Source organism: Phascolarctos cinereus, unplaced genomic scaffold (genome assembly GCF_003287225.1).
Source record: "Phascolarctos cinereus isolate Bilbo 61053 unplaced genomic scaffold, phaCin_HiC Scaffold_726;HRSCAF=1367, whole genome shotgun sequence".
Lineage (NCBI taxonomy): Eukaryota > Metazoa > Chordata > Mammalia > Diprotodontia > Phascolarctidae > Phascolarctos > Phascolarctos cinereus.
In genome coordinates this window covers 292235865-292260246 of record NW_027556098.1, presented here as the reverse complement: position 1 = coordinate 292260246, position 24382 = coordinate 292235865, and the positions used below count along the sequence as shown (strand labels likewise).

At 36.3% G+C, this 24382-nt stretch overlaps 1 protein-coding gene across 1 annotated transcript in view; it reads left to right on the top strand.

The window, feature by feature from the left end:
* Positions 1 to 24382, top strand: part of TRPC6 (transient receptor potential cation channel subfamily C member 6) — a 169048-nt gene that overhangs the window by 82251 nt on the left and 62415 nt on the right. The window contains exon 2 of the mRNA XM_020996177.2: positions 14539 to 15313. Coding sequence (XP_020851836.1) covers positions 14539 to 15313 — 775 coding nt within the window. The remainder of the gene's footprint in view (positions 1 to 14538; positions 15314 to 24382) is intronic.

Below are 24382 nucleotides of genomic sequence, written 5' to 3'. Positions count from 1 at the left end.
AAGAGGCATGAATTAGAGAAAAGAATGAGATATATTCTAAAAGAATATATGACTATACCTGAACATTTAGAATTCTCCATCTGCTTAATTACATACTCATTCTTTTTTCACCTCTGTATCACAGGCTTTTTTTTTTTTTTCTGATTATAGATCCTGAAACTTATAGGAAATGCCAAAGGTCATCAATTCCAACTTATTCACCCTATCCAGAAATTGCCTTTATAATATCAATTGGCAAAGATGGCAAAAAAGGAAAATGACAGATGTTGGAGGGGTCTAGGAAAACAGGCACATTAATGCATTGTTGGTGGAGCTATGAATTGTCTCAGCCATCATGGAAAACAATTTAGAGATACTTCACAAAAGTCAGTAAATTGTTCATATCCTTAAACCCAGCACTGCCACTATTAGGCCCATACACCAGAGATAAAGAATGAACAAAATAACCCATATGTACAAAAATGTTTATTAGAATTCATTCCATAGTAGCAAAAAACAAAATTAAGGGGGTGACTACCTACCTGTGGAATGGCTAAACAAATTATAGCATAAAATTTTTATTTGAAAGTTAGTACACCATAAGAAATTAAGAAATGTTTAGTTTCAAAGGAAACTGGGAAGACTTCTATGAAATTGTTGCAGAGTTAAATGAGCAAAACTAGTGGAACAATTTATACAACGACAACAGCATTGGAAAGACATATTTCTTGAGACAGGAAGCTTAAGAATTAGTCCAATCTATGTTTTGAGACAGATCTACTTATTTTTAAAAGAGGCTTATGCAACCCAGTTATACTGAGCTAAGCTGCAAAGGCATAATGACATATAAGTCGTGTATCTGAAGACCAGCCTAGTTCAGAGAGGCTCATCATCAGATGAAAAGCCTTCCTCATTCATTCAGGGAGGATGAATTTGTTTGCCAAAGTACAAAGACACCTGCTAATTTACTAGGAGTTGTAACCTGCATCAGTGAAGGGGTTACTGAAGATGAAATTACAGATCCTTGAAGTGCTAAAGTATGATGAACCAAATTTTACACCCCTGTAATTTTTGCCTGTGGATAGGGAGACAGTGTTGTCCAGTGGAAAGAGCAGTGCTTCTGTACAGTTAGGACCTCGGATCAAATCCCATCTCGGATGCTTACTAACTGTATGACCCTTGGCAAATCATTTAAGTGCCCTGGGACTCAGGTTCCTTATTTATAAAACAAAGGGTCTGGATGAGATGGCTTCTAAGGACTCTTCCATCTCTTCATTCTTCCTAGAGTTTAGTCCTTTGTCCTCATGACAACATAGCAGATACTGGAAAACACGTATCCTAATTTCTTTTCTTTTTTCTTTTACCTTTTTTTTTGTGTGTATGGCAAGCACCCGTTTCCTTCTACCACTACTCATAAGATGTGGTTTTTAAGCTTGTCATCATCCTAATCATTCTCCTCTTTATGAACAAAATTTGCAAATGTACCCCTTTAAATGTATGCCTTGAACTAGACACATTACTCCAGATGTAATCTAATCAGGACAGAGTATAGTAAGACGTTATTTTCATATACACACACACACATATATAAACATTCAAATAACACGTTCACACACATATGCATATATAGTTATAAATATATATGCTATATGTACTTTAAATATAGTAAATATATAGTATATTTCCTTTCATGTATGTATGTACATATATGCACATATATGTATATATGTGTGTATAGATGCACACACATATAAAATCCTACTATTATTGTGGAAAGAGTTAGATTTCAAGTCAGAGCACTCTATGTCTGTGAACAAATGACACAATCCTGGGAATTCATCTGTAAAATGAGGTAGTTGAATGAGATAACTTCTAAGGTCTCTTTCAGATCTAAATATATGATCCTACAATCCCATTAATGTAGAAAAAAATTCATATTTAGTCTTTGGGCAGCCACATCACATTCAACTTACTTTGAGTTCTGTGTGTATGTACTATGTTCAGTTGTTTCAGTTGTGTCTGACTCTTTGTGATCCCATTTTGGGTTTTTTTTTCCCATCAAAGTTACTGGAGTGATTTGCCATTTCCTTTTCCAGCTCCTTTTACAGATGAGGAAACTGAGGCAAACAGAGGTTAAGTGACTTGCTCAGGGTCACACAGCAAGCAAGTGTCTGAGGCCATATTTGAACTCGGAGAGATGAGTCTTCCTGATTCTAAGATCAGTGCTCTGTCCACTGTGCCACCAAATTGTAAAATGTAAAAGATCCAGTTCAAACATAGCTATATTAGCACATTATGGTAACAGGTGGAAATGACTTTGGTTATTGTAGTTGTAGTGACTGAATCAGATAATTAGAAGGGGGAAGGGAGAGCTAATGCCTTAAAAATACATTTGAAAGAGACATCAAGAGCAGTTTGAGTCACTGTTTTATAGGCATAAAGGAACAAACAGAATTTCTTGTTCTTCTCTCTTCCCACTTTTTTTGCATGTGTACTGGGGTCATTCTCACAAGTACTGCTCTCTACCAGTCAATACTTCTGAAGTTAAGTTGTTTTTTTTTTAACCTATGTCCTAATTTTTTTTTTTTTGCCTATCAGTCCATTCTATTAGATTCAATCCATTATTCCAGCCTACTAAAACTTGTTGGGGTCTTCATCCTTTCATTCCCAGTATTAAAAATCCCTCCCAGTTTTCATGTCATCTACAAATTCTATTCCATGCAATTGACTTTTTTGTTTGACAGTTATTGGCATTAGTAATAAAAATAACATCTAGGGAATTTTTCAATAATATTTTTCCCATTTTTCTTCTACGATCTAATAAGCAAATTTTCTTCTCTCCTCCCACCTTTTTTGGATGTGTGTTGGGAGTTAGAGATCTGGGCTTGGTACTAACAAGGTCTGTGTTCAAGACTTATCTCTGACACAGTGGCTTTGTGATCCTGGACAAGTCAAGTAAACTCTTAATGATACAGGCAGGCCTTTAAAACTTATAAGTTGCAGAGAAGGTACTGACCTACTTTGGTAGAGTAAGTTTCCTCAACAGGGAAATCACCCAGTCTCTATCCCTATCCTTAACACAAAATGAGTCACATAGTAGGTACTTAATCAAATGCTTGTTGGCAAGACTTGATTTTCTTCTGGTCCAGGAGTGAGACCCAGATTTACCCTCCTCTCTCACAAAATCACTCCCAACACACATGCAAAAAAGGTGGGAGGAGAGAAGAAAACAAAATTCTGTTTGTTCCTTTATGCCTATAAAACATTGATTCAAACTGCTCTCGATGTCTCTTTCAAATGCATTTTTTGAGGCATTAGCTCTCCCTTCCCCTTCTAGTTATCTGAGGACAATTACTGCAACTACAATAACCAAAGTCATTTCCACTTGTTAGCAGAATGTGCTAATATAGCCGTTTGAACTAGATCTTTTACATTTTTTTTTCAGTGACAACTAAACAGTTATACTGAATATTTAATCATTGAGCATAATGCGTATACCAGCAATTACATTTAAGAGAAGTGCATTTTTTTTTCTTCCAAAAGGAAATAGATGAAATTACAGCATGTGCTCTAGGCTCAAGTAATAGAGCATATCCAGTCTATCTTAGTCTCATACTAATTTGCATTGTTGGCTTCCCAGACGAAGTGGATTTTTTTTTTCACTTTTGCTCTCCTGGTATACAGAGATATATCAGTTCTATTTCTCCAGCATGAAAAGGACTGCAAAAAATGAGGTAGGTAAAAATCTACGTTTTATTTTCTTAGTAGAACTAAGAAATTTCTGAGATCACCAGGACAATTCCTAATTCTTCTATGTCCTGAAAAATATACTTATATCTTGAAAAATGTTTACCCAGATTGACTTGAGGAGAGAATGTTTAGAGACTGCTTTTTCCTAACAGATAGAAATCATCTCCAAAGTATACCTCCTTTCTCTCCCCCTGCTTGGCTACCTGTTGCAGATATAATGTGTGGGTTGAACTGGGCTAGTTATTTTCTATGAGGTTAATTCTGGACTACCACTGAAATGAATGCAATTTTATTTGAATATATGTTTTGATATTTTTATATTGCAATTTCGTTGCAATAAGTTTCTTAGCAATCTACCTCCGTTAGAAATAGATTTCCTTCTTAGAAAGAAGGGAATCGGGAAGAGAATACAATCAACCAACAGTCTTTTGTACCAAACAATTGTTTTGAGCAACATTTACAACAGCTAATGTCTCTTTTCCTTGGCTTCACATTTTGGTACTTGCTATATTGTTTCTGAGTTTCCTGTCTGTGTGAAACATGATGATTGAGCAACCCCGCTCTCTGGTGCCAAGTAACATGTTCTTGTTTGTAAAGCAAAACTGATCATAGGTATTGAGAGTTAGCTTTGGTGTCAAGACCTACGTTTAAGCTCTAACAGGTACGAACTCTGTGTGGCAGATGAAAGATGAAATAACTGAGGGAAAAAAGATCTTGTGAGCATATAGGTTTCTTTAGCAAGGTTTGCTTAATCATCCAACAAACCGGGACCAGGGATGGATGCTGAATATAGGAGACAGACTTTTATACATTGAAACAATCATATACAACCAATTAATTAAAACAAAACAATATATTAGGCAATCTGATTTCTAATTGGAGGAAAAATTGGGAATTTTCCAAGTTGGAAAGGAGAGAGTGAACAGGTGAAATTCCCTGAAATCAGAAAGGGAAGCTTCCCACTCCCCAAAGTATCTGTAAACAATCAAAGCAATAGGGAAGCAATAACTGATTGATCTGTACAGGACCAGTTTTCAGATAAAACATATGGATTGCTTGAGATGTACAATTTTGAGAAATCTCTTCGTGCCAATCTTTGAATCGGACCAGATTTCTGGCCAGGATAAATTAGGTCCTTAGTTAAGTGTCTTTAAACAGTAGGGACAGGTGGTCCAGTTTCCCAGCTACACAGGGCTAGGTTCAAACAATACGATAAGGTTTTCTACTAATTCTCACAATTGAATAAAGTTTTGTTACAAGACAGAAGTTGGATTAGACCCATAATTGAATAGAAAGGGAACTGAGGTAGCTCCAGAACTGAGTCATAAAATGAAGTGTGGTTCACTCAATTCCCACAATTAACCACTTGTCCTAATCCCCCTCAATTCCTTCGTGTGTCCATGGGTAAGTAAAGCATAAATTACTCTTTGGTTGCTAATCTGCATAGGCTGATAGAATTTTTAAGCCAGGAGCTCCCTATGCTAATGAAATCACAGGTTAGGACTGAGAAACAGAAACAATATAGCTGTTCTGTCAATGTATAGTCATCATTTACTCTTAGAATTAATTGCCATGTCCTTCAGTTACTGACACATTTTTTGTTTTGGTGTTTCTAAATGTCTTAGTAATAATAATAATAATAATTTCACATGTATATAGCAATTTTGCAGGTTACAAAAATTTTTATAATTTTATAATATTCATAATTTTATAAATTTTATTTTTTTCTGTCAAATTTGAACCTTAGAGTTACCCTGTGAAATAGGTAGTTTGGGTATATTTAGTCTCATTTTACATTTGAAGCTCAGATTTCCCTAGCTATAAAATTAGATTTAAAATACTCTCACTACCTATTTCACAGGGCAAGAATCAAATTAAAGTGTACATTTAAGCTTAAAATAAGTAAAAGCCTTTAAAGTATTGTAATAGTATGAAAAAATTATTTGAAGTGATTTGCTCAAGGTCACAGAGCTTGCAGTGGCAGAATTGAGATTTGAACCCATGCCCATTGTTTGCCTTGCTACTTCTGTCCTGTATTTTGCTTTTTCATTGATGAGAAATAAAATGATACCATTTTTAACATTATGTAACTACATCCTGAATTTATCCCACTGCATAAGCTTAATATTAGTGATAACAAAGATTCAGATATTAATATCTTTGAAACAAAAAGTGGAGTTTTGCAGAAATGTAATGCCATACTTATCAAAAGGTTAACACTATGTGCAATATTGGAATAGCAAGATAAAAGATATCTGTTTAGGATTAGTCAGTTTTCTAATTAAACTGATTCCTTGGAGTTGCTTTAATAAGTATTAATAATTTCTGGAGAGACGTCCAGGAGCCAAGATGGTAGAGTAAGCAGTAAACAGCTGTAACTTTCCCATATTCACCTCCAAACAATGATAAAATAGCGCCCTCAAAGAAATCCTGGAACAGCAGAACCAGCAAAAAGATGAGGTGAAACAATCTTTGAGCCCAAGAAACTTGGAAGATCAGCAGGAAAGGTCCGTTTCACTCAGGTAAAAGGAGAATGCAGGCCAGGACAGGAAGCACCCCAGCCAGCCAGCAAAAGCCCCACCTCAGCAAACCAGCAGTAGATCCTGAGCCCCAGTACAGTGAAGCAGACAAATGCCAACACCATACCACCCATGTGCCTCAGCACAACGAAGGGAACAGGCAGAACCACCACATGCTTCAGTGTAGCCCCGGGGAAATGCAGAAACACTCCACCAGCCTCAGACATGAGCAGGAGGACCCAGACTCAATACCATGTAAGCTGCCAGACCACTACAGCCTCAGTAGCACCAGCCACCCCCTACACCACCCCTTCAGTGCAGCACCAGACAGTAGGGTCCCCCATGGGCCTCAGGGCAACATCAGTGCAGCACCTGCAATCCCTGGCACAAGAAGCCTGAGACAGTGCCCCTTCTACCCTGGGAGCAGAGATCAAGAACAGCAAAGAAAGGGAAAAGGCTAAAAAGGATGAGCAAAACAATAACAACAACAACAAAAGAATCTGACATAGAAAGTTATTATGGTGACGGGGAAGATCAAGACACAAACTCGGAAGAGGACAACAATGTCAAAACACCTGTGAGTAAAACCCCAAAGAAAAATGAGAAGTTGTCTCAAGCCTAGAAATAACTCATGGAGGAGCTCAAAAAGGAGCTAAAAAATCATATAACAGAGGTGGAAGAAAAATTGGGAAAAGAAATGAGAGTGATTCAAGAGAATTATGAAAAAAGAGCTTTCCAACAGCTTGGAAATAGAAAACAACTGCTTAAAAAGTAGAACTGGACAAATGGAAAACGAGATACAAAAATCCACTGAAGAAAACAACTCCTTAAAGAGTATAATTGGCAACATGTAAAATGAAGTACAGAAACTAACTGAGGAAAGCAAGTACTTAAAAGTTAGAATTGGGCAATTGGAAGCAATGACTCTATGGACATCAAGAATCAATCAAACAAATTCAAAAGAATGAAAAGACAGAAGAAAATGTAAAATACTTCATGGTGTGAGAGATGAACTCTCAGAAGTGAAGCCTCCTCAAGGTCAATAATTTTTTATTATTATTTTCAAAATCCTCCCCTGCTCAGACCCTGTTTTAAAGAATGTAACAGAAAGAATAAGCCCTGCCCCACCCCCAACCTGAGCCTTTGCCTTTGGCTTCCCACCTCTTTCCTTGTCTTTGAATTTTGGGCCTAGAATGTAAGCCCCACCTTCCAGTTAAGGGGATAGGAAGAAACTTCTGATCTTAGAATGTAAGCCCATCCCCAGTTAAGGGGGTAAGGGATGGTGGTGGGTGGACACTTGTTTGAGTAGTGGGTGGAGACTTTGCGTGGTGGGCGGAGATTTACTTTTATAAGGCAGCCCCTATTACACGGTCTCTCTCTCTCTCTCCAAGTGCATGGAAGGAGCAGACAGCCATCTCAAGAGATTGTAATAAAGGTAACCTTTGCCTTCCACCTTGAGAAGTCTCTGAATTTAATTTGGGTTAGGGTTGCTGTCCCACACAATGGGAAAAACAACTGACCTGGAAAATAGATCCAGGAGAGACAATGAAAGAATTGTTGGGCTACCAGAAAGCCATAATCAAAAGGAGGAACTGGACAAGTTCTTTTAAGAAATTATCAAGGAAAACTGCCCTGATATCCTGGAGGACAATATAGGCATTGAAAGAATCCATCAAACACCTCGGGAAAGAGATCCCAAAATAAAAACTCCAAGGAACGTTATAGCCAAAATTCAGAACTATCAAAAGATTATAGCATACTCATTTTTAAATGAACAGTGATTATACCTGATTTAACTATGACTTAGGGAAAAAAGATAGATGCAAAGAATAACAGAAATGTCCACTTCCACATCTGAAATTTTTTTAAAAAATCAATTTAGTTTCACAAATCTAGCGCTGGAAGGGACCTCGGAGGGTATTTAGTCCAACGTTCCCATTTTACCACTGAGTTAACTAGGAATTGCCCAACTCAGTTCAGTGAGTTGTCTAAAGCCACACAGGTACTAAGCATCAGAGGCAGTATAGGTCCTCTGCTAGAGAAAGCCTTTTTCAACTCTTAATTAGAATGCCTTCTCTCTGTTCATTATTGCCAATTAAAATGTATATAGCATTTTGGTACATAACTGTTTGCATTTGTTTCCCTTAGTGGATTGTGACCTCCTCAAAAACAGGGACTGTCTTTTCCCTTTCTTTGTGTCCCCAACGCTTAGCTAAATGCCTAGCAATAGTAGGTGCTTAATACATGTTTAGTGATTCATAGACTGATTCCAGAATCCATGTTATTTCCATTTTACCCACCACACAAGAAATATTCTCTGCATCCCTCTCATTCCTGGTATTGACAATTCTCCTTTATTCCTGCCTTCAGTTCCTTTATTTTCTAGTTTCACATTTCTTTTCTTCCTCAGAAAAGTTCCCTCCAGCCTAAGAACCTACTCCCTCCATGTCCCCACACCCTCTATCTTTAAGGCTCCTTGTGTTTGCCACAGGATCTGAGAAAGGAAATGAATATACTATAAGAGAGGAACTGCAAGGCCAGATAAGTTATCAAAAGGTCAGTTAACAGAAAAAAAAAGAACAGGGAGAAGAAGAGACGTTAAAGGAAAAAGAATATCTTAAGAAAATCTGAAAATTGAATAGGAGCTCAAATTATTAACAATTTGGGATCTGTTGGAAGTTGGGATCTACTCAGAGACCACAGGCTTAACTAATCCCCACCCCCACTCCTAGATAGGGCATGAGAGCTAAAACAAAAGAGAGAATAGATCAACAAGAACAGAAAGTCATGGGATGAATGCCCTTGTTAGTTAACATGGCATAACATACACCAAGTCATGCAAACTCTGTCTGAAGATGAATCTTGTTAAATGTTACCATCCTGTCGCAGGTCAATAGAGCCTTTCAATCATTCCTCTGACTTGCACACCTGACTTCTTAGTTAAACTGCTGTTTACCAGCTGTTGCCTTTTCTGATATTATCTATGCAAAGATAAATACTGGTGACTTGCTAGCTTGTTAAAAAATATCTCTAGCTCATATTGGCTTTTAATAATCATGTACTAAAATGGCAGGAAACTCCTTCAGGACCCTGTGTGTAAATTTAATGGGAATTATTGTGGAGCTGCAAGCTGCAGAAGCCAGCTTTCAGTTAATGTACATCAGGATACTTCGGCCAATATTAATTGGGGATTTGGGACAAATACAGCAAAGAACTACAGAGCAAAAATGGAAAGAATGAAAATTCACTTATTAAGCACTTACTTAAGCGCCAAGCATTGTATTAAGAGCTAGAGACACATATTCAAAAGTAAGGAAGTCCCTGCTTTCCAGGAGCATACATTCTAATAGGGAAAGATAACATTTAGATGGAAGGAGTATTTGGGTTTGAAGTCTTTGTTGTCCTTAGAAATGACCCTGAGGTTTCTGGCAAGCAAGAGACTGAGCCATAGTCAGTCAGTCAGTCAATAAACATTTATTAAGCCCTGTTATATGCTAGACATTGTGCTAAGCAGCAGGGATACAAAGAAAATAAGAGAGTCCCTGTTCTCAAGGTACTTTCAATCTAATGGAGAAAACGACGTGCAAACAACTATTTAATAAGATAAATATAAGAAAAATGGAAGATAATCAACAGATGGAAGACATTAGCGTTAAGTGGAGTTAGGAAATGTTTCTTGAAGAAGGTGGAATTTTATATTATTTTATTTGTATTCATTTATTTGTAACATACATTTTTCAAAAAATTTGAGTTCCAAATTCTTTCCCTTCCTTTAGCCCCTCCTCTACCCACTAAAAAGGCATGTCATATGAAGTCAATTATAAATGCAAAGTCATGCAAAACATATTCCCATATTAGCCATGTTGCAACATCGATAACAAAAAGTCAAGCAAAATAAAGATGGTGAAAAAGCTTTAATCTGCATACAGCTGATCAATGGAAGTGGAAAATATTTTTGGAATTGTCTTAGATCATTGTCTTGATCAGAGTAGCTAAGGCTTTCAGAGTTGATTATTGTTGTAGTATTTCTGTTACTGTGTACAATGTTTTCCTGGTTCTGCTCCCTTCACTCTGTATCAGTTCATATAAATCTTCCCAGGTTTTTCTGAAACCATTCTGTGCATCATTTCTAATAGCACCATAGTATTTCATCACAATCATATACTATAATTTGTTTTGCCATTCAGTTGATGGGCACCATCTTAATTTCCAATTCTTTGTCACCACAAAAAGAGATGCTACAAATATTTTTTGTACAAGTAGGTCCTTTCTCCTTTTTTTGATCTTTTTGGGATACAGACCTAGTAGTGGTATTGCTGGGTCAAAGGTTATGCATAGTTTTATAGGCATTTGGGTATAGTTCCAAACTGTAGTCCTTAATGTTTAGACCAGTTCACAGCTCTACTAATAGTGCATTAGTTTCTCTATTTCTCATATCCCCTCCAGCATTTATAATTTTCCCTTTCTGTAATGTTAGCCAATTTGATAGGCGTGAGGTAATACTTCAAAGTTATTTTAATTTACATTTCTCTAATCAGTCGTGATTCAGAGTATTTTTTCCTGTAACTATTGATAGCTTTGATTTCTTCTTCTGAAAAATATCTATTCAAGGGGCAGCTAGGTGGCGCAGTGGATAGAGCACTGGCCCTGAAGTCAGGAGGACCTGAGTTCAAATCTGGCCTCAGACCAAACACTTGACATGTACTAGCTGTGTGACCCTGGGCAAGTCACTTAACCCCAATTGCCTAAAAGCAAAAAAAAAAATCTATTCATATACTTTGACCAATTATCAATTGAGGAATGGCTCTTATTTTTATAAATTTGGCTCAGTTTGAGAAATGAGGCCTCTATCAGAGAAATTTAATGTAAAATTTCTCCCCTAGTTTCCTGCTTTCTTTCTAATTTTGGCTGCAGTGCAATTTTAAAAAAAATTAATATAATTGAAATTATCCATTTTACTTCCCATGTTCTTCTCTAACTCTTGTTTGGTCATAAACTGTTCTGTTATCCATAGATCTGACAGATAAAATTTTCTATACTTCCCTTATTTACTTGTAATATCACCCTTTATGTCTATATGATTTACCCATTTTGACTTTATTTTGCTATATGGTGTAAGATATTGGTCCATGCCCAGTTTTGATAATTACTGTTTTGTAATATAGTTTGAAGTATGGCACTTCTAGACTGCCTTCTTTCATATTTTTTCCCTGATTCCCTTGATGCTCTTGACATTTTGTTCTTTCAGATGAATTTTATTTTTTTTCTATCTTTTTATATAATTCTTTGGTATTTGCTTGGCATTGCAATGAAAAAGTAAATTAACTTGGGTAGAATTGCCATTTTTATTTTATTGGCTCAACCTAGTCAGAGCAATGAATAGTTCTCCAATTGTTTAGATTTTGTGTGTGTGTGTGTGTGTGTGTGAGAAAAGTATTCTGGTTTTATGTAATTGGTTATACAATTTGTTTGTAAAATGCTTGTCTTGGCACCTGCCAAGACTCCCAAGCATTTCATACTGTCTGCAGTTATTTTAAAGGGAATTTCTTTTTCTATTTCTTCGTGTCGGTTTTGCTGGTAATACATAGAAATACTGATGATTTATGGGAGTTTATTTTATATTCTGCAACTGTGATAAAGCTATTAGTTGTTTCAACTAGTTTTTTAGTTGATTCTCCAGGATTCTCTAAGTATATCATCATGTCATTGCTAAGAGTGATTATTTTATTTCCTCATTGCCTATTCTTATTCCTCCAATTTTTTTCTTTTCTTATTGCTATAGCTAGCATATAACATTGAATTATAGTGGTGAAAATGGACGTCTTTGCTTCACCCTTGATCTTACTGAGAAGACTTCTAGTTTATCCTCATTACAGATAAAGCTTGCTCTTGGTTTTAGATAGATATTACTTATCAGTCTAACAAAGGCTCCATTTATTCCTCTGCTTTCTAGTGTTTTCAATAGGGATGGGTATTGTATTTTGTCAAAAGCTTTTTTGTATAATCGTATGATTATATGACTAATATAACCATATGATTTGTGTTGTTTTTATTATTGATATGGACATTATATTTATTTTTTCCTTATATTGGACTGGCCCTGGATTCCTGGTATAAATCACACTGGTCATAGTACATGATCTTTGTTACATATTTCTGTAATTTCCTTGCTAGTATTCTATTTAAATTTTTCATCAATATTCATTAGGGAAATTGGTCTATAGTTTTCTTTCTCTGTTTTTGTTCTTAATGGTTTAGGTATCAGCATCATATCTGTGTCATAGAAAAGGTTTGGTAGAACTCCTTTACCTACTTCTTTCAAATGGTATAATTAGTATTGTGATTACTTTTTTCCTTAAATATTTGGTAGAATTCACTTGTAAATCTATCTGGTCCTGGGCATTTTTTATTTTGGGGAGCTTATTAATGTCTTTTCAATTTCTTTTTCTAAGATAATTTAAATATTCTATTTCTCCTCTGTTAATCTGGGCAATTTACATATTTGTAAATATTCATCTGTTTCACCTAGATTGTAAGCTTTATTGGCATATAATTAGGCAAAATAGCTCCTGAAGATTGCTTTAATTTCTTCTTCAGTAGTGGTGTATATACCCTCTTCATTTTCAATACTGGTAATTTGATTTTCTACTTTCTTTTTAAAAACAAATTAACCAATGGCTTATCAATTTTCTTGTTGTTTTTTTTTTCCAGAAAGTAGAATTTTAGTTGGTACTTAAAAGAAGTCAGGGATATTAAGGATAAGGAGAGAGAGTTCCAGGTATGGAGGACAGAAAATGAAAACATCCAGAGTTGGGAGATAAATTGTTGAGAATGAGGAACAGCAAAGAGAGCAATGTTACTGTATTGCAGGGTATTTGGGGAGGTATGGAAGGGGTAAAGAGTAAGAAGATTATAGAGGTAGAAAAGGGAAAGGTTATGGAAGACTTTAAAAACAAAATGGATAATTTTATATTTGATTCTGGAAGACAGTGAGGAATACTGGAGTTGATTGAAGAAGGAGATGACATGGACAAGCTTATATTTTGGGAAAAAGACTTTGATAGATGAGTAGAGGATGTACTATATAGTAAGGAGAGATCTGAGGCAAGGAGAACAACCACAGCAGATTTTTTCAATAGTCTAGGTGGTAAATTGATGAGGGTCTGTGCCAGAATAGTGGCAGTGTCAGAGGAGAGAAGTGGGCATATGGTCAAGATGTTGTGAAGGGATATACTACAGGATTTGGGAACTGATTGGATACAAGGGTTGAAAGAGTGAAAAGGCAAGGATGACAATGAGTTTGCCATCCTGGATGAGTAGGAGAATAGTGGCAATCTCCACAATTATAGGGAAGTTAGAAAGAGAGAACAGTTTGACAAAAAAGATGAGCTCAGTTTTAAGCATTTTGGGTTTAAGATATCTAGAAGACATATAGTTTGTCTGTAGACAGTAAGAGATGTGAGACTAGAACTCAAGAGATAAGTTAGGGCTGGGCAAATAAATCTGAGAATAATCTACATAGAGAGAATAGTTAAAGATATGAGAGCTGATGAGATCACTAAATGAAATAGTATAGAGAGGGAAGAGAAAAGAGCTGATCCCTTTCACCATGAGATCTTTCTGCCCTCTTTTTCCATCATCCATTTCTTTGATAACATTCTTACTGTAGTTCTTCTTTGTAGGTCTGTATGTGTTATGTGTTGCAAACTTCTCACACCCACAATGCTTCTCTTAAATGCCCTCATAATCTATAGAAGTGAGTTGTGTCAGTGTTTTCATTGGAAATGATATTCATTCTTTAATTATTTAGAAAATTCACATTAGTAAAATAATAATTTTTATAAATAATACATTTTATATGCTGGTGCTTACAGTGTTAAGAGTGATATATAATATATGATATGTAGTATCATATGTAAACTATATAACATATATCTAATATTATATATTTATATATAATATATTATATGTAATGTATATATGGGGATATATTTATTTCTAGAAGGATTTGTTAATTAAATCCACCCTGCCTTCCACATGATCTATATAGGTGGGTTTTGATGGCATTTTCAATTTGGGTGTTTTAAATAAATTGCTTCATATTCTTAAGGATAGTCTCTGTCAATCCATTAACAAATTAGTGCATTTTAATTTAATAATAGTGTTAGTCCAGATATAATGATACAGCTGTCTAAAATACCTCAGGATTTATCAGGTGAGTCACAGGTCCCACAGTACACTAAAATGCACATAATTTGATTTGTTTGCAATTTTTTTCTTTTTAATGCAGTCGGGGCACTGACAACAGACTGGCCCATCGTCGACAGACCATCCTCCGAGAGAAAGGGAGAAGGTTAGCAAATCGAGGACCAGCATATATGTTCAATGACCACTCAACAAGCCTGTCTATTGAGGAGGAACGCTTTTTAGATGCAGCAGAGTATGGTAACATTCCTGTAGTGCGAAAGATGCTAGAAGAATGCCTCTCACTCAATGTGAACTGTGTGGATTACATGGGCCAGAATGCTTTGCAGCTGGCTGTGGCCAATGAGCATCTGGAAATTACTGAACTTTTGCTTAAGAAAGAAAATTTGTCCCGGGTTGGGGATGCCTTGCTCCTGGCAATTAGTAAAGGTTATGTTCGGATTGTTGAAGCAATCTTAAACCATCCTGCTTTTGCTGAGGGCAAGAGGCTGGCAACAAGCCCTAGCCAGTCAGAAATCCAGCATGATGACTTTTATGCCTATGATGAAGATGGAACCCGGTTCTCTCATGACGTTACTCCCATCATTCTGGCTGCTCACTGCCAGGAATATGAAATTGTGCACACTCTTTTGAGGAAAGGAGCCCGGATTGAAAGGCCTCATGACTATTTCTGCAAGTGTAGTGAATGCAACCAGAAGCAGAAACATGACTCTTTCAGTCACTCAAGATCCCGAATTAATGCCTATAGGGGTCTGGCAAGTCCTGCTTATTTGTCATTGTCTAGTGAAGATCCTGTCATGACGGCCCTAGAACTTAGCAATGAGCTGGCAGTGCTGGCAAACATTGAAAAGGAGTTTAAGGTATGTATGTCATCAATAGGTGATATATGCTCTGAAAGAATCAAGGCCAAAAGTACTGTGTGCTCATCCTTATGCTAGTAGCTCCAGAGGATTAAGAACTACTTTACATTGTTAGCATAGGACTCCTATGCAACATAGCCATTCTTGGCAAGCTCAGACATCCTACCCCAGCCCCATTCTCACAGCTTCTTTATGAGGAAAATGTAGATGACAAATTGTTTGGGCCCAATCATTGGTTCAATCTGTGGTAGAAAACAAGCCTCCTAGGATCATAGAATCGCAGATTAAGAGTTACAGGGACTTCAGAGGCCAAGAAATCTAACCCCCTCATTTTACAAGTAAGGAAACTGAGGCCCGTGGGGAGAATATGGTCCCTGACTTCAGCAAGCTTACAGTATGGCTGGGAAGAAAATACATATGTACACATAGAACAGTTAATACTCTACTATAAATTCCAAGAAAGCAAAGACTGGGTCACATTCTCCTTTATATCCCTCACAGTACCTTGTTCAGCACATTATACACTGTAGATGATCAAAAATATTTATTGAATAAATTAAAGAGGATTATGAATCAGGAATCAACTGCTGGGTAGGACAGATCAAAAGTACTATGGTAGTTCACAGAATGGAGAAGTCAATAATACAGTGAAAAAAGCACTAGCCTGAGAGTCGGGATTCAAATCCAAGCTCTCCTACTTTCTAATTGTATAACTGTGGGCAAATAGCTTCTAGGCTTGGATTTCTAAATTTTAAAATGGGGGATAGGATGGGTTACATGATGTCTAAACTTGTTCCAGTTCTAAATTCTATCCTGTCGATGAATGTGGATGACCTGGAGAAACTGCAAAAGGCTTAATGGAAGAGGTAAGCCTTGAGTTAGACTTAGAGATAAGTAGAATTTGCACTGATAATGAAGAAGGGGAGTGCATTTTGGTGAGGGCATAACCATGAGCAAAAGTTGAAAAGAAAGTGGGTCCGAGCTCTGTAAGGAGTTCAGTATTTAGAGGGTTTGTTTGTGGTCTGATGGGAGATGAGGCTAGATGAGTAAAGTAGGTCCTAATGATGATGGACCTTGAATTTCAGATTGAGGAATTTGTATGTGTTCTCATAAGTCCTTATTAATATTGAAGAAGGAGTGGCATGATGGTTAGTGGTTAAGTGTCATATGTCTGCTGAAGTGAAGACTATTACATTGTTCATACTAGTGTTTGGTGGGAAAGTAATATGTATACAACTAAGTAAAGAGAAAAATAAGAAAGGAAAGCTAGAGGGTAATCACAGGCTTTGCACCAAAAGGAACTATATTCTTGGTAAGTGTACCTTGCACAAAGGAACCTGGTAGGTGTATATTGGGGGAGGGGTGTCTGTTATTTTAAGCATAAATAGTTTTTGAAGGAAATTTGATTATATATAAGAGAGTCAGGGGATATTTTTGAAAAATCAGAAGAGGACTAACATGGATATATGTTAAAAAGGATAAAGGAAGAAGCCCAAGCCAATGAATAAGTCAACTTAACTTCCATACCTAGATTTATTGTGGTTAGGGGGAGGGGAAGCATCTCCCAGTAGCTGTTTCAGATTATAAGTGCAGGACTTGTATGCAACATAACAATTGATGGCAAGCACAGACATACAACCCCAGCCCCATTCTGACAGCCTCTTCATGAGCAAAAAGGTTGAATGTCAAATGTTTTGGACTTATTCACCAGTTACTATTTTATTCTATCATAGAATGGCATGCCCATCAGCATCATAGGATCATAGATCTGGAGTGAGAAGGGAGTTTAGACACCATCAAATCCAACTGCTCATTTTACAAGTGAGGCCCATAAAGATTAGGTAATTTGCCCAAGGTCACATGAATAGCAAGCAGAAGATGTAGCATTTGATCCCAGGCCCTAGAACTCTGGAGCTAGTCTTCTTTTGCCAATACAAATATTCCTTCCACACAACAAAATTCAGTTTAGTTTTGATTCTTTACAGTTTCTACTGGGGACAAGAGTGGCCGATGTCTCCTTTCACCCTGGCCATGACTTCTACAGTGGCCATGCATAAGCTCAGGTAGACAACTCCAAGAAAGTTATATGCTAGAGGGCTCTGAAGAGGACCCTGGGGGCCATAGGCAGGTGAGTCTCCCTCCTATATCTGGCAAGGTATGGGAAGAATAATAAAGCAGAATCAGCAAACAGATGGTATAGTGGGGGAGAGGAGAACAAGCAAACCCTACAAGAGGAGTTTGGAGATCAATGTTCTAAAATGTCATTAACTAGTTAAGAGATATTGGACAACCTTTTTCATGTCTTTCAGCTTTAGTTTCCATATCTGTAAAATGTGGAGGTTGGATTAAACTGTTTCTAGGATTTTTTATTGCTTAAGATAAAGGTCACATGGGTTGTAGGTGGGGTAATTATTCTTCACTAAACTACTCCTACTCTTTTAGGAGACCAAAAAGCATGTAAGTATGAACCAGTGGCTTTGACACAGTTCAACTTAAAAAAAAGCCTTGAAAAATTTCTACATGAAAAATTATTAAAAAAAAAAAGCCTGAGTTACAATGGGCAGTTGTCATGGGACTGGAGGCTTTTTAATTTCTTTTTTAGACAAATACTAAACAATGTAATAGTTACGGAAAACAAGCATTTCTACAAATGGAGAAAGGTAATCACCCACGGACCAGTCAGTAGATGGCAAATCCTAAGGGGAATACATAACAAAGTATTCTAGTTTGTAGCTAACACAAAGCAATTTCTAGATAAACAAAACTACTGAGATGATAGGAATAAACTTTTGGAAGATTAGCAATGTTAATGCTATTGGTGACCTTTTTAGATGGGCTTCATTTAGGAAACAAGTAAGACAGTGCATGTGGGGGGAAAAAAACCCTAACAACCTAGATTTGACTTAGAAGGTGGTAAACTCTAAGCCATAACTCGAACCCCACAGATTCTTAGAGTTGGGGGAAATTTTAGAGTCTTTTTAGCTCAATCCATAAGTTGTTGAATGAATCCACTCTATGGCACCCCCTGGTTATCATGAATGTCTCTAGTAGCAACATAGAAGCCATTACCTCACAAGTCAGTCTATTCCATTTTTAGATGTTTGTTAGAAATGTTTTCTTGGTATTGAGAATCCTACCCATTGTTCCTAGCTCTGCTTTCTGAAACTATATAGAACAAGTCCACAGAAGTGTGGTGCAGTAGAAAGAGTGAAGGATTGCGAGTCAAAGGACATGGGTTCAAATCCTGTCTCTGCCACTTAACTACCTATGTGACCTTTAGGAGAGGCAAGGTGATACAGCAGAAACCAAAACTGATCTAGAGTCAGAGGAACTGGGTTCTAATCTCACCTCTGCCACTTACTACTTTTGAGATCTTGAGCAAGTCACTTAACTTCCTTGTACCTCACTTTCCTCATCTGTAAAATGAGACATTTGAACTAGGTGGTCTCTAAAATACCCTCCAGCTTGAAATATTTGATCTTTACGGCCCATTGACCTTGAAGAAATCACTTCACTTCTGTGGTTCTGCATCTTCAACTACAAAATGAGTCTGGAAAGATAACCTCAGAGATTCCTCCGTCTCTAAATCAATGTTCCAATGAAGCCTTACTCCTCTCCCAAATGATAGCCCTTCTGATAATTTGAAGATAGCTATAAAGTTCCTTTAATTTAGGTGAGACTTCTCCATTTCCTTCAACTTTCTTTATGTGGTGTGGATTGAAGTCCTATCACCTTCCCCCTCAACTTCTGGACATAGTTCCACTTTCCAACACTTAGTACAGTATGTGGTACATGGTAGACATTTAATAAATGTTCATTGACTAATAGTAACTGACCTGTCAAAGTCCTTCTTTAAATGTTAACACAAAGAACTAAACACTAAACTAAACTAAACTCCATATGTGGGCTGAGTCAGGGAGACTAGAGTAGGATTATTACTTTCCTTGTTCTGAACTCTATTAAGTCAACAAACATTAAGTGTCTACTGTGTGCCAGGGGCCACTCTTAGAACTGGGGATAAAAAGAAAAACAAAAACAGTCTCTGCCCTCAAGGAGCTCAGTATTAATGCAGGAAACATTAAAATTAGCTCTGTTTGACTACTATATCACAATGTTGACCCATTGTGAGCTTGTAATCAATGAAAACTTCTAATTCCTTCAAATAGACTATTGTCTAGTCATGTCTCCTCTGTCTTGTATATGTGTGGCTGATTTCTAAAAAATCCAAGCACGGATCTATATATTTATCCATATTCATTTTTATCCTGTTAGATTCAACCCATTGTTCTAGCCTGCCAAGATCTTTTGTCAGCAAATGCATTAATTGTTCTTTTCTTTGCCCAAAGAATTAAAGTAATTGTAGACTGAGTACATACAAGCAAAGATACTACTCCAGTAAACACACACACACACACACACATGTTATTAACTTAGTGACCATGGAAAAGGTGCTATTAAAGAACAGAAAGCAGAATCTTGCCTTTGTACAAAACCATACTACATCAGTAGAAAAATTATAAGCAGTTTTTATGTAATGAAATGGGAGGAAGTGCAGAGAAGCACAACTAAAATGATCAGGAGTAGAAGAACTTTCATATGAAGGTGGCTTTTAAAAAAACTTTTATTTGATTTTTATTTTAAATTCCAAATTCTCTCCCTCCAGCCCCTCCTCAAACAAATGAGATGGCAAGAAATATGATACCCATCATATATATGAAATCAGGCAAAACATATTCCACATCAGCCTTGGTACAAAATAAATAAATCATGAACAGATGAAAGAATGAATAAAAGTAAAAATAAAGAAAGAAAAATATACTTCAGTCTGTATTTCAATCTGCATCTGTTCTCTATCTGGAGGTGAATAACATTTTTCATCATGAGTCTTTTGGAACTGTGGATTATTATATTGATTAGAGTTGCTAAATCTCTCACAGTTAATTATTGTTATAACATTGCTGTTACTGTTTACATTGTCCTTTACTTTTGCTCACTTTTTACATCAGCTTTTATTTCTTCTAATTTTTTTTCTGAAACTATCCCCTTCATAATTTCTTACAGCATAATAGCATCGTATCCAACGATATACCATAATTTATTTAGCCATTTCTCAGTTGCTAGGTATGCCATCATTTTCTAATTCTTTGACCCCACAAAAAGAGCTGATTTAAATATTTTTGTATATATGAGTGCCTTTCCTTTTTATTTGATCTCTTTAGGTATAGAACTAGTTGTGGTATTGCTGGGTCAATGAGTATGCACAGTTTTATTGCCCTTTGGGTATAGTTCAAATTATTCTCCAAAATGATTGGGCCAATTCATAGCCTCACCAACAGTGCATTAAGTGTACCTATTTTTCTACTTCCCCTCTAAACATTTGTCATTTTCCCTTTCTGTCATGTTAGTCAATTTGATAGGTGTGAGGTGGTACCTCAGTTTCAATATGTATTTCTTTGATTATTTGTGATTTAGAGTATTTTTTCACATGACTATTGATATCTTTGAATTATTTCTCTGAAAACTGCCCATTCTGGACTTTGGCTATAATATTCCTGGAAATTTTCATTTTGATATTTCTTTTAGGAAGCGATCAGTGGATTATATCAATTTCTACTTTACCTTCTGGTTTCCTTTAAAATTTCTTTAAATATGATGTCTAGGCTCTTTTTTTTATTATATCATGGATTTTGGGTAGTTTGATAATTATTAAATTATCTTTTCTAAACTATTTTCAGGGTCAACTGTTTTTTCTTTATATTATTATATTTCATATTTTCTTCCTTTTTTTTATTCTCTTGATTTTGTTTTATTGTTTCTTGATGTTACATGGAGTCATTAGCTTCCACTTGACCAATTTTAACTTTTAAGGAGCGAGGTTCTTTAGTGAGGTTTTTTACTACTTTTATAATTTGGTCAATTTTAATTTTAAGAGTTACCTTAAAAGTTATGTTAAAAGTAAAAAATACATTTAAGGAATATTTTAGTGCCACTTTTATCAACTAACTAATTCTCTTTTCATAACTTTCCTACATACCTCTCATTTTCTTTACCAATATTTTCCTCTACCACTCTGATTTTTACAATTATTGATTTGTTCATTTTTATTTCTTTCTTATCTCTTTCAAGAATTCTTGTTGGGCTTTTCTTCAACTTCCATTTTTCTTTAAGGCCTTTTTGTGTGTGTGTGTGTGTGTGTGTGTGTGTGTGTGTGTGTGTGTGTGAGGCAATTGGGTTAAGTGACTTGCTCAGGGTCACACAGCTAGTTAAGTGTCAACTGTCTGGTCCGAGGTTGGATTTGAACTCAGGTCCTCCTGACTTCAGGACCAGTGCTCCATCCACTGTGCCAACCCACTTAAGGCCTTTCTTGCAGATGTTTTTAAGTCATTGTCTTCTGAGTTTGTGTCTTGAGCTTCCCTATCACCATAATAGTTGTTTACGATCAATTTTTGTTGTTTTTTGTTCATTTTTTCCGGTCTACTTCTTGACTTCAAATTTAAATACCTTAGAGTTGGGCTCTGCTCACTTTGGGGGAAGGGGTGGGGGAATGACTGGCCTGAACTTTTGTCTAGGCCTTTGTGCTTTCACAGCTCAGTCTGGGGACCTGTAGATTTTTGGTGCCTCCAAAAGTAATATGATCTAGGGAGAGTCCTGGTCACTGTCTTCCTGGTCTGTAGAATTTCCTTTCCCAGGTAGGGCTCCTGCTCTCTTGTGACTTTGATCACTCATCTATGCTCTGGAACTGTGACCCAGAATTGCGTAATGGGTGGTAGAACTGCCAAGTGGTCCTAGACCCTGTGCCTAGTGCTAAGAACAGGGTTCCCTTGGGATCTCTTTCTGACCAAATGTTCAGATCCTACCACCACCCAGTGCCACTCCCATAGCTGAGCTCTCAGCCAGTACCCACCACAGTGTCCACAGGCCTCTTTTCCTGTTTTTTTTTTTTTTTTGCTTAGAATTCTGTTTGGTTTTTTTTATGTTTCATTTTGTAGGAGAGATTGTGGGTGAAGTCTGGCAGTTGTTTCACTCTGGCACCTTGACTCCACTCTTCCCTTATTCTGAAGGCAACATTTCTTTTAAAAGAGGACTCTTCGGTCTGAAATCTCAAGACTTGGGGAAGAGAGTAGTGCTAAGGTGTACAAAGGCAAAGAAGATTAGAGAGGGCGCTCCTTGAAGCTAGGGGGTGATAGGTTTGCACAGACATAATTTTTAGTTAATGTATGAAACTTATTAACTTACTCTAATTACAGTTTAGATAATTTCAGAAAAACCTGAATTGATGCCTAGTGAAGTGAACAGAGCCAGGAGTGTGTTGTACATAGTAACAGCAATATTGTTAGATGAAAAACTATGAATGACTTAGTTTTTCTCAGTAATACAATGATCCAAGACAATCCCAAAGGACTAATGATGAAACATGCTATCCTCCCCCAGAGGAAGAACTGATATTGTTTGAATACAGACTGAAATGTGCTATTTTTCAGTTTCTTTCTAATATGGAAATGTTTTACATTAAAAAATATATCTTCAAATACAATATTAATTCATTTTACACTAAATGTAATTCATTGTTATAACATTTCTGGAAGCTCATTTTTCTTTGCATTCTGTCTCATTTTGACTTCATCTTTTCATTGAAAAATATACATAGACCACAAGATGGAAGGACCGTCAGAGGTCATCTAGTGCAATTTAAATGTAAACAAGAATTCTTTCTACAACATACCCACTGTAAAACGGATGAATCAGTTTTGAATCCATTTAAACTCTATTATCCTTTAGCTCATCTCTCTCCATAGTGACCACACAGCTATCATTGTCAAATGCCTTTTTAAAATCCAGGCATACTAAATCTATAACATTCCTCTGATTTAATAACCTGTAATAAAAAGGAAATTAGTTTAGTCTGGAATGATTTGTTCTTGATGAACCTGTGTTGGCACAAAGTCTTCACAACTTCCAATATTTCAGGAGGACATTGACAAAGTAGAGTATATCTATTCTAATAGCTCTCAATTCTTCGATTTATTAATGTCTTCTACAATTTTGCCAGGAAGTAAACTCAAGGTTGCCAGCCTAGAGCTTGAAAAATTCATCTTTTTCCTCTTTGAGAAAATCAGAGCTACATTCACTCACCTCTAATCTTGCTCTATCATCTTTCGGAAACCCTCCAGAATGACTTTGCAAATGCTTTCACAGGTTCTTTTGGTATCCTGTGATATAATTTTTCTACTCCTGATGACTTAAATTTATTCCCAAAAGAGACATCCTATCTTGTCAATTTTTCACTTATCTTGGATTTATACTCCCTCTTATCCAATTCTGTTCTATTTTTCCAAGTCTAAAGATCATCCCTATACATTATTGGTAACTGAGAATGAAGGTAGCTCAGACTTCTCTCTCTTTTCTCTTGTCATTCTATTTACCCTGATTAGAAGTTGTCTCCAATTTTTGATCTTCCTTCAGCCACAAACAAAAAGCTCTCTTATTCATCATAGCCTTGTCTTCTGGGCTGCATTGTTCCTTACCTTATTCTTAAGAGGGCATGCATTACACTTTTTATTATTTATTCTCAGTTACCTTCTTTTGTTCTTATCTACTTTATACATCTTTTTAAAAAATTCAAGGTAATTGAAAAACTAATAGAATCATAGATTTAGAGCTGGAAAAAAAACTTCTTCATTTTTCAAATGAGGAAATTAAATCCCCAAGAGGTTAAATGCCCAGTCACACAGTAAATGCTGGAACATTATTTGAACCCAGGTCTTCAGGTCCTGTGTTCTATTTCATGCTGCTTCTCAGATGGAGGTATCTGTCTGTCTACAAGAGTTTCTTTGGGCAGTCCTCTCCCTTTTTATTCTTATTGAAATAAAATGTGGTTGCAACAGCAAAATTTTATTCTTGATAACTTGCCATCTTTCTACAGTCAAATTCCTCTCTGCTATGTAACCTTTCTCTGAACTTTAAAAAATTCAGTCTTCCTAAATATAGCATATGCATCAAACTGTGCTTTGTCTTCCCTTTATTATCCGTCAAGAAATTTGACATGTGTTCACTTCTTCCTAAAATTCC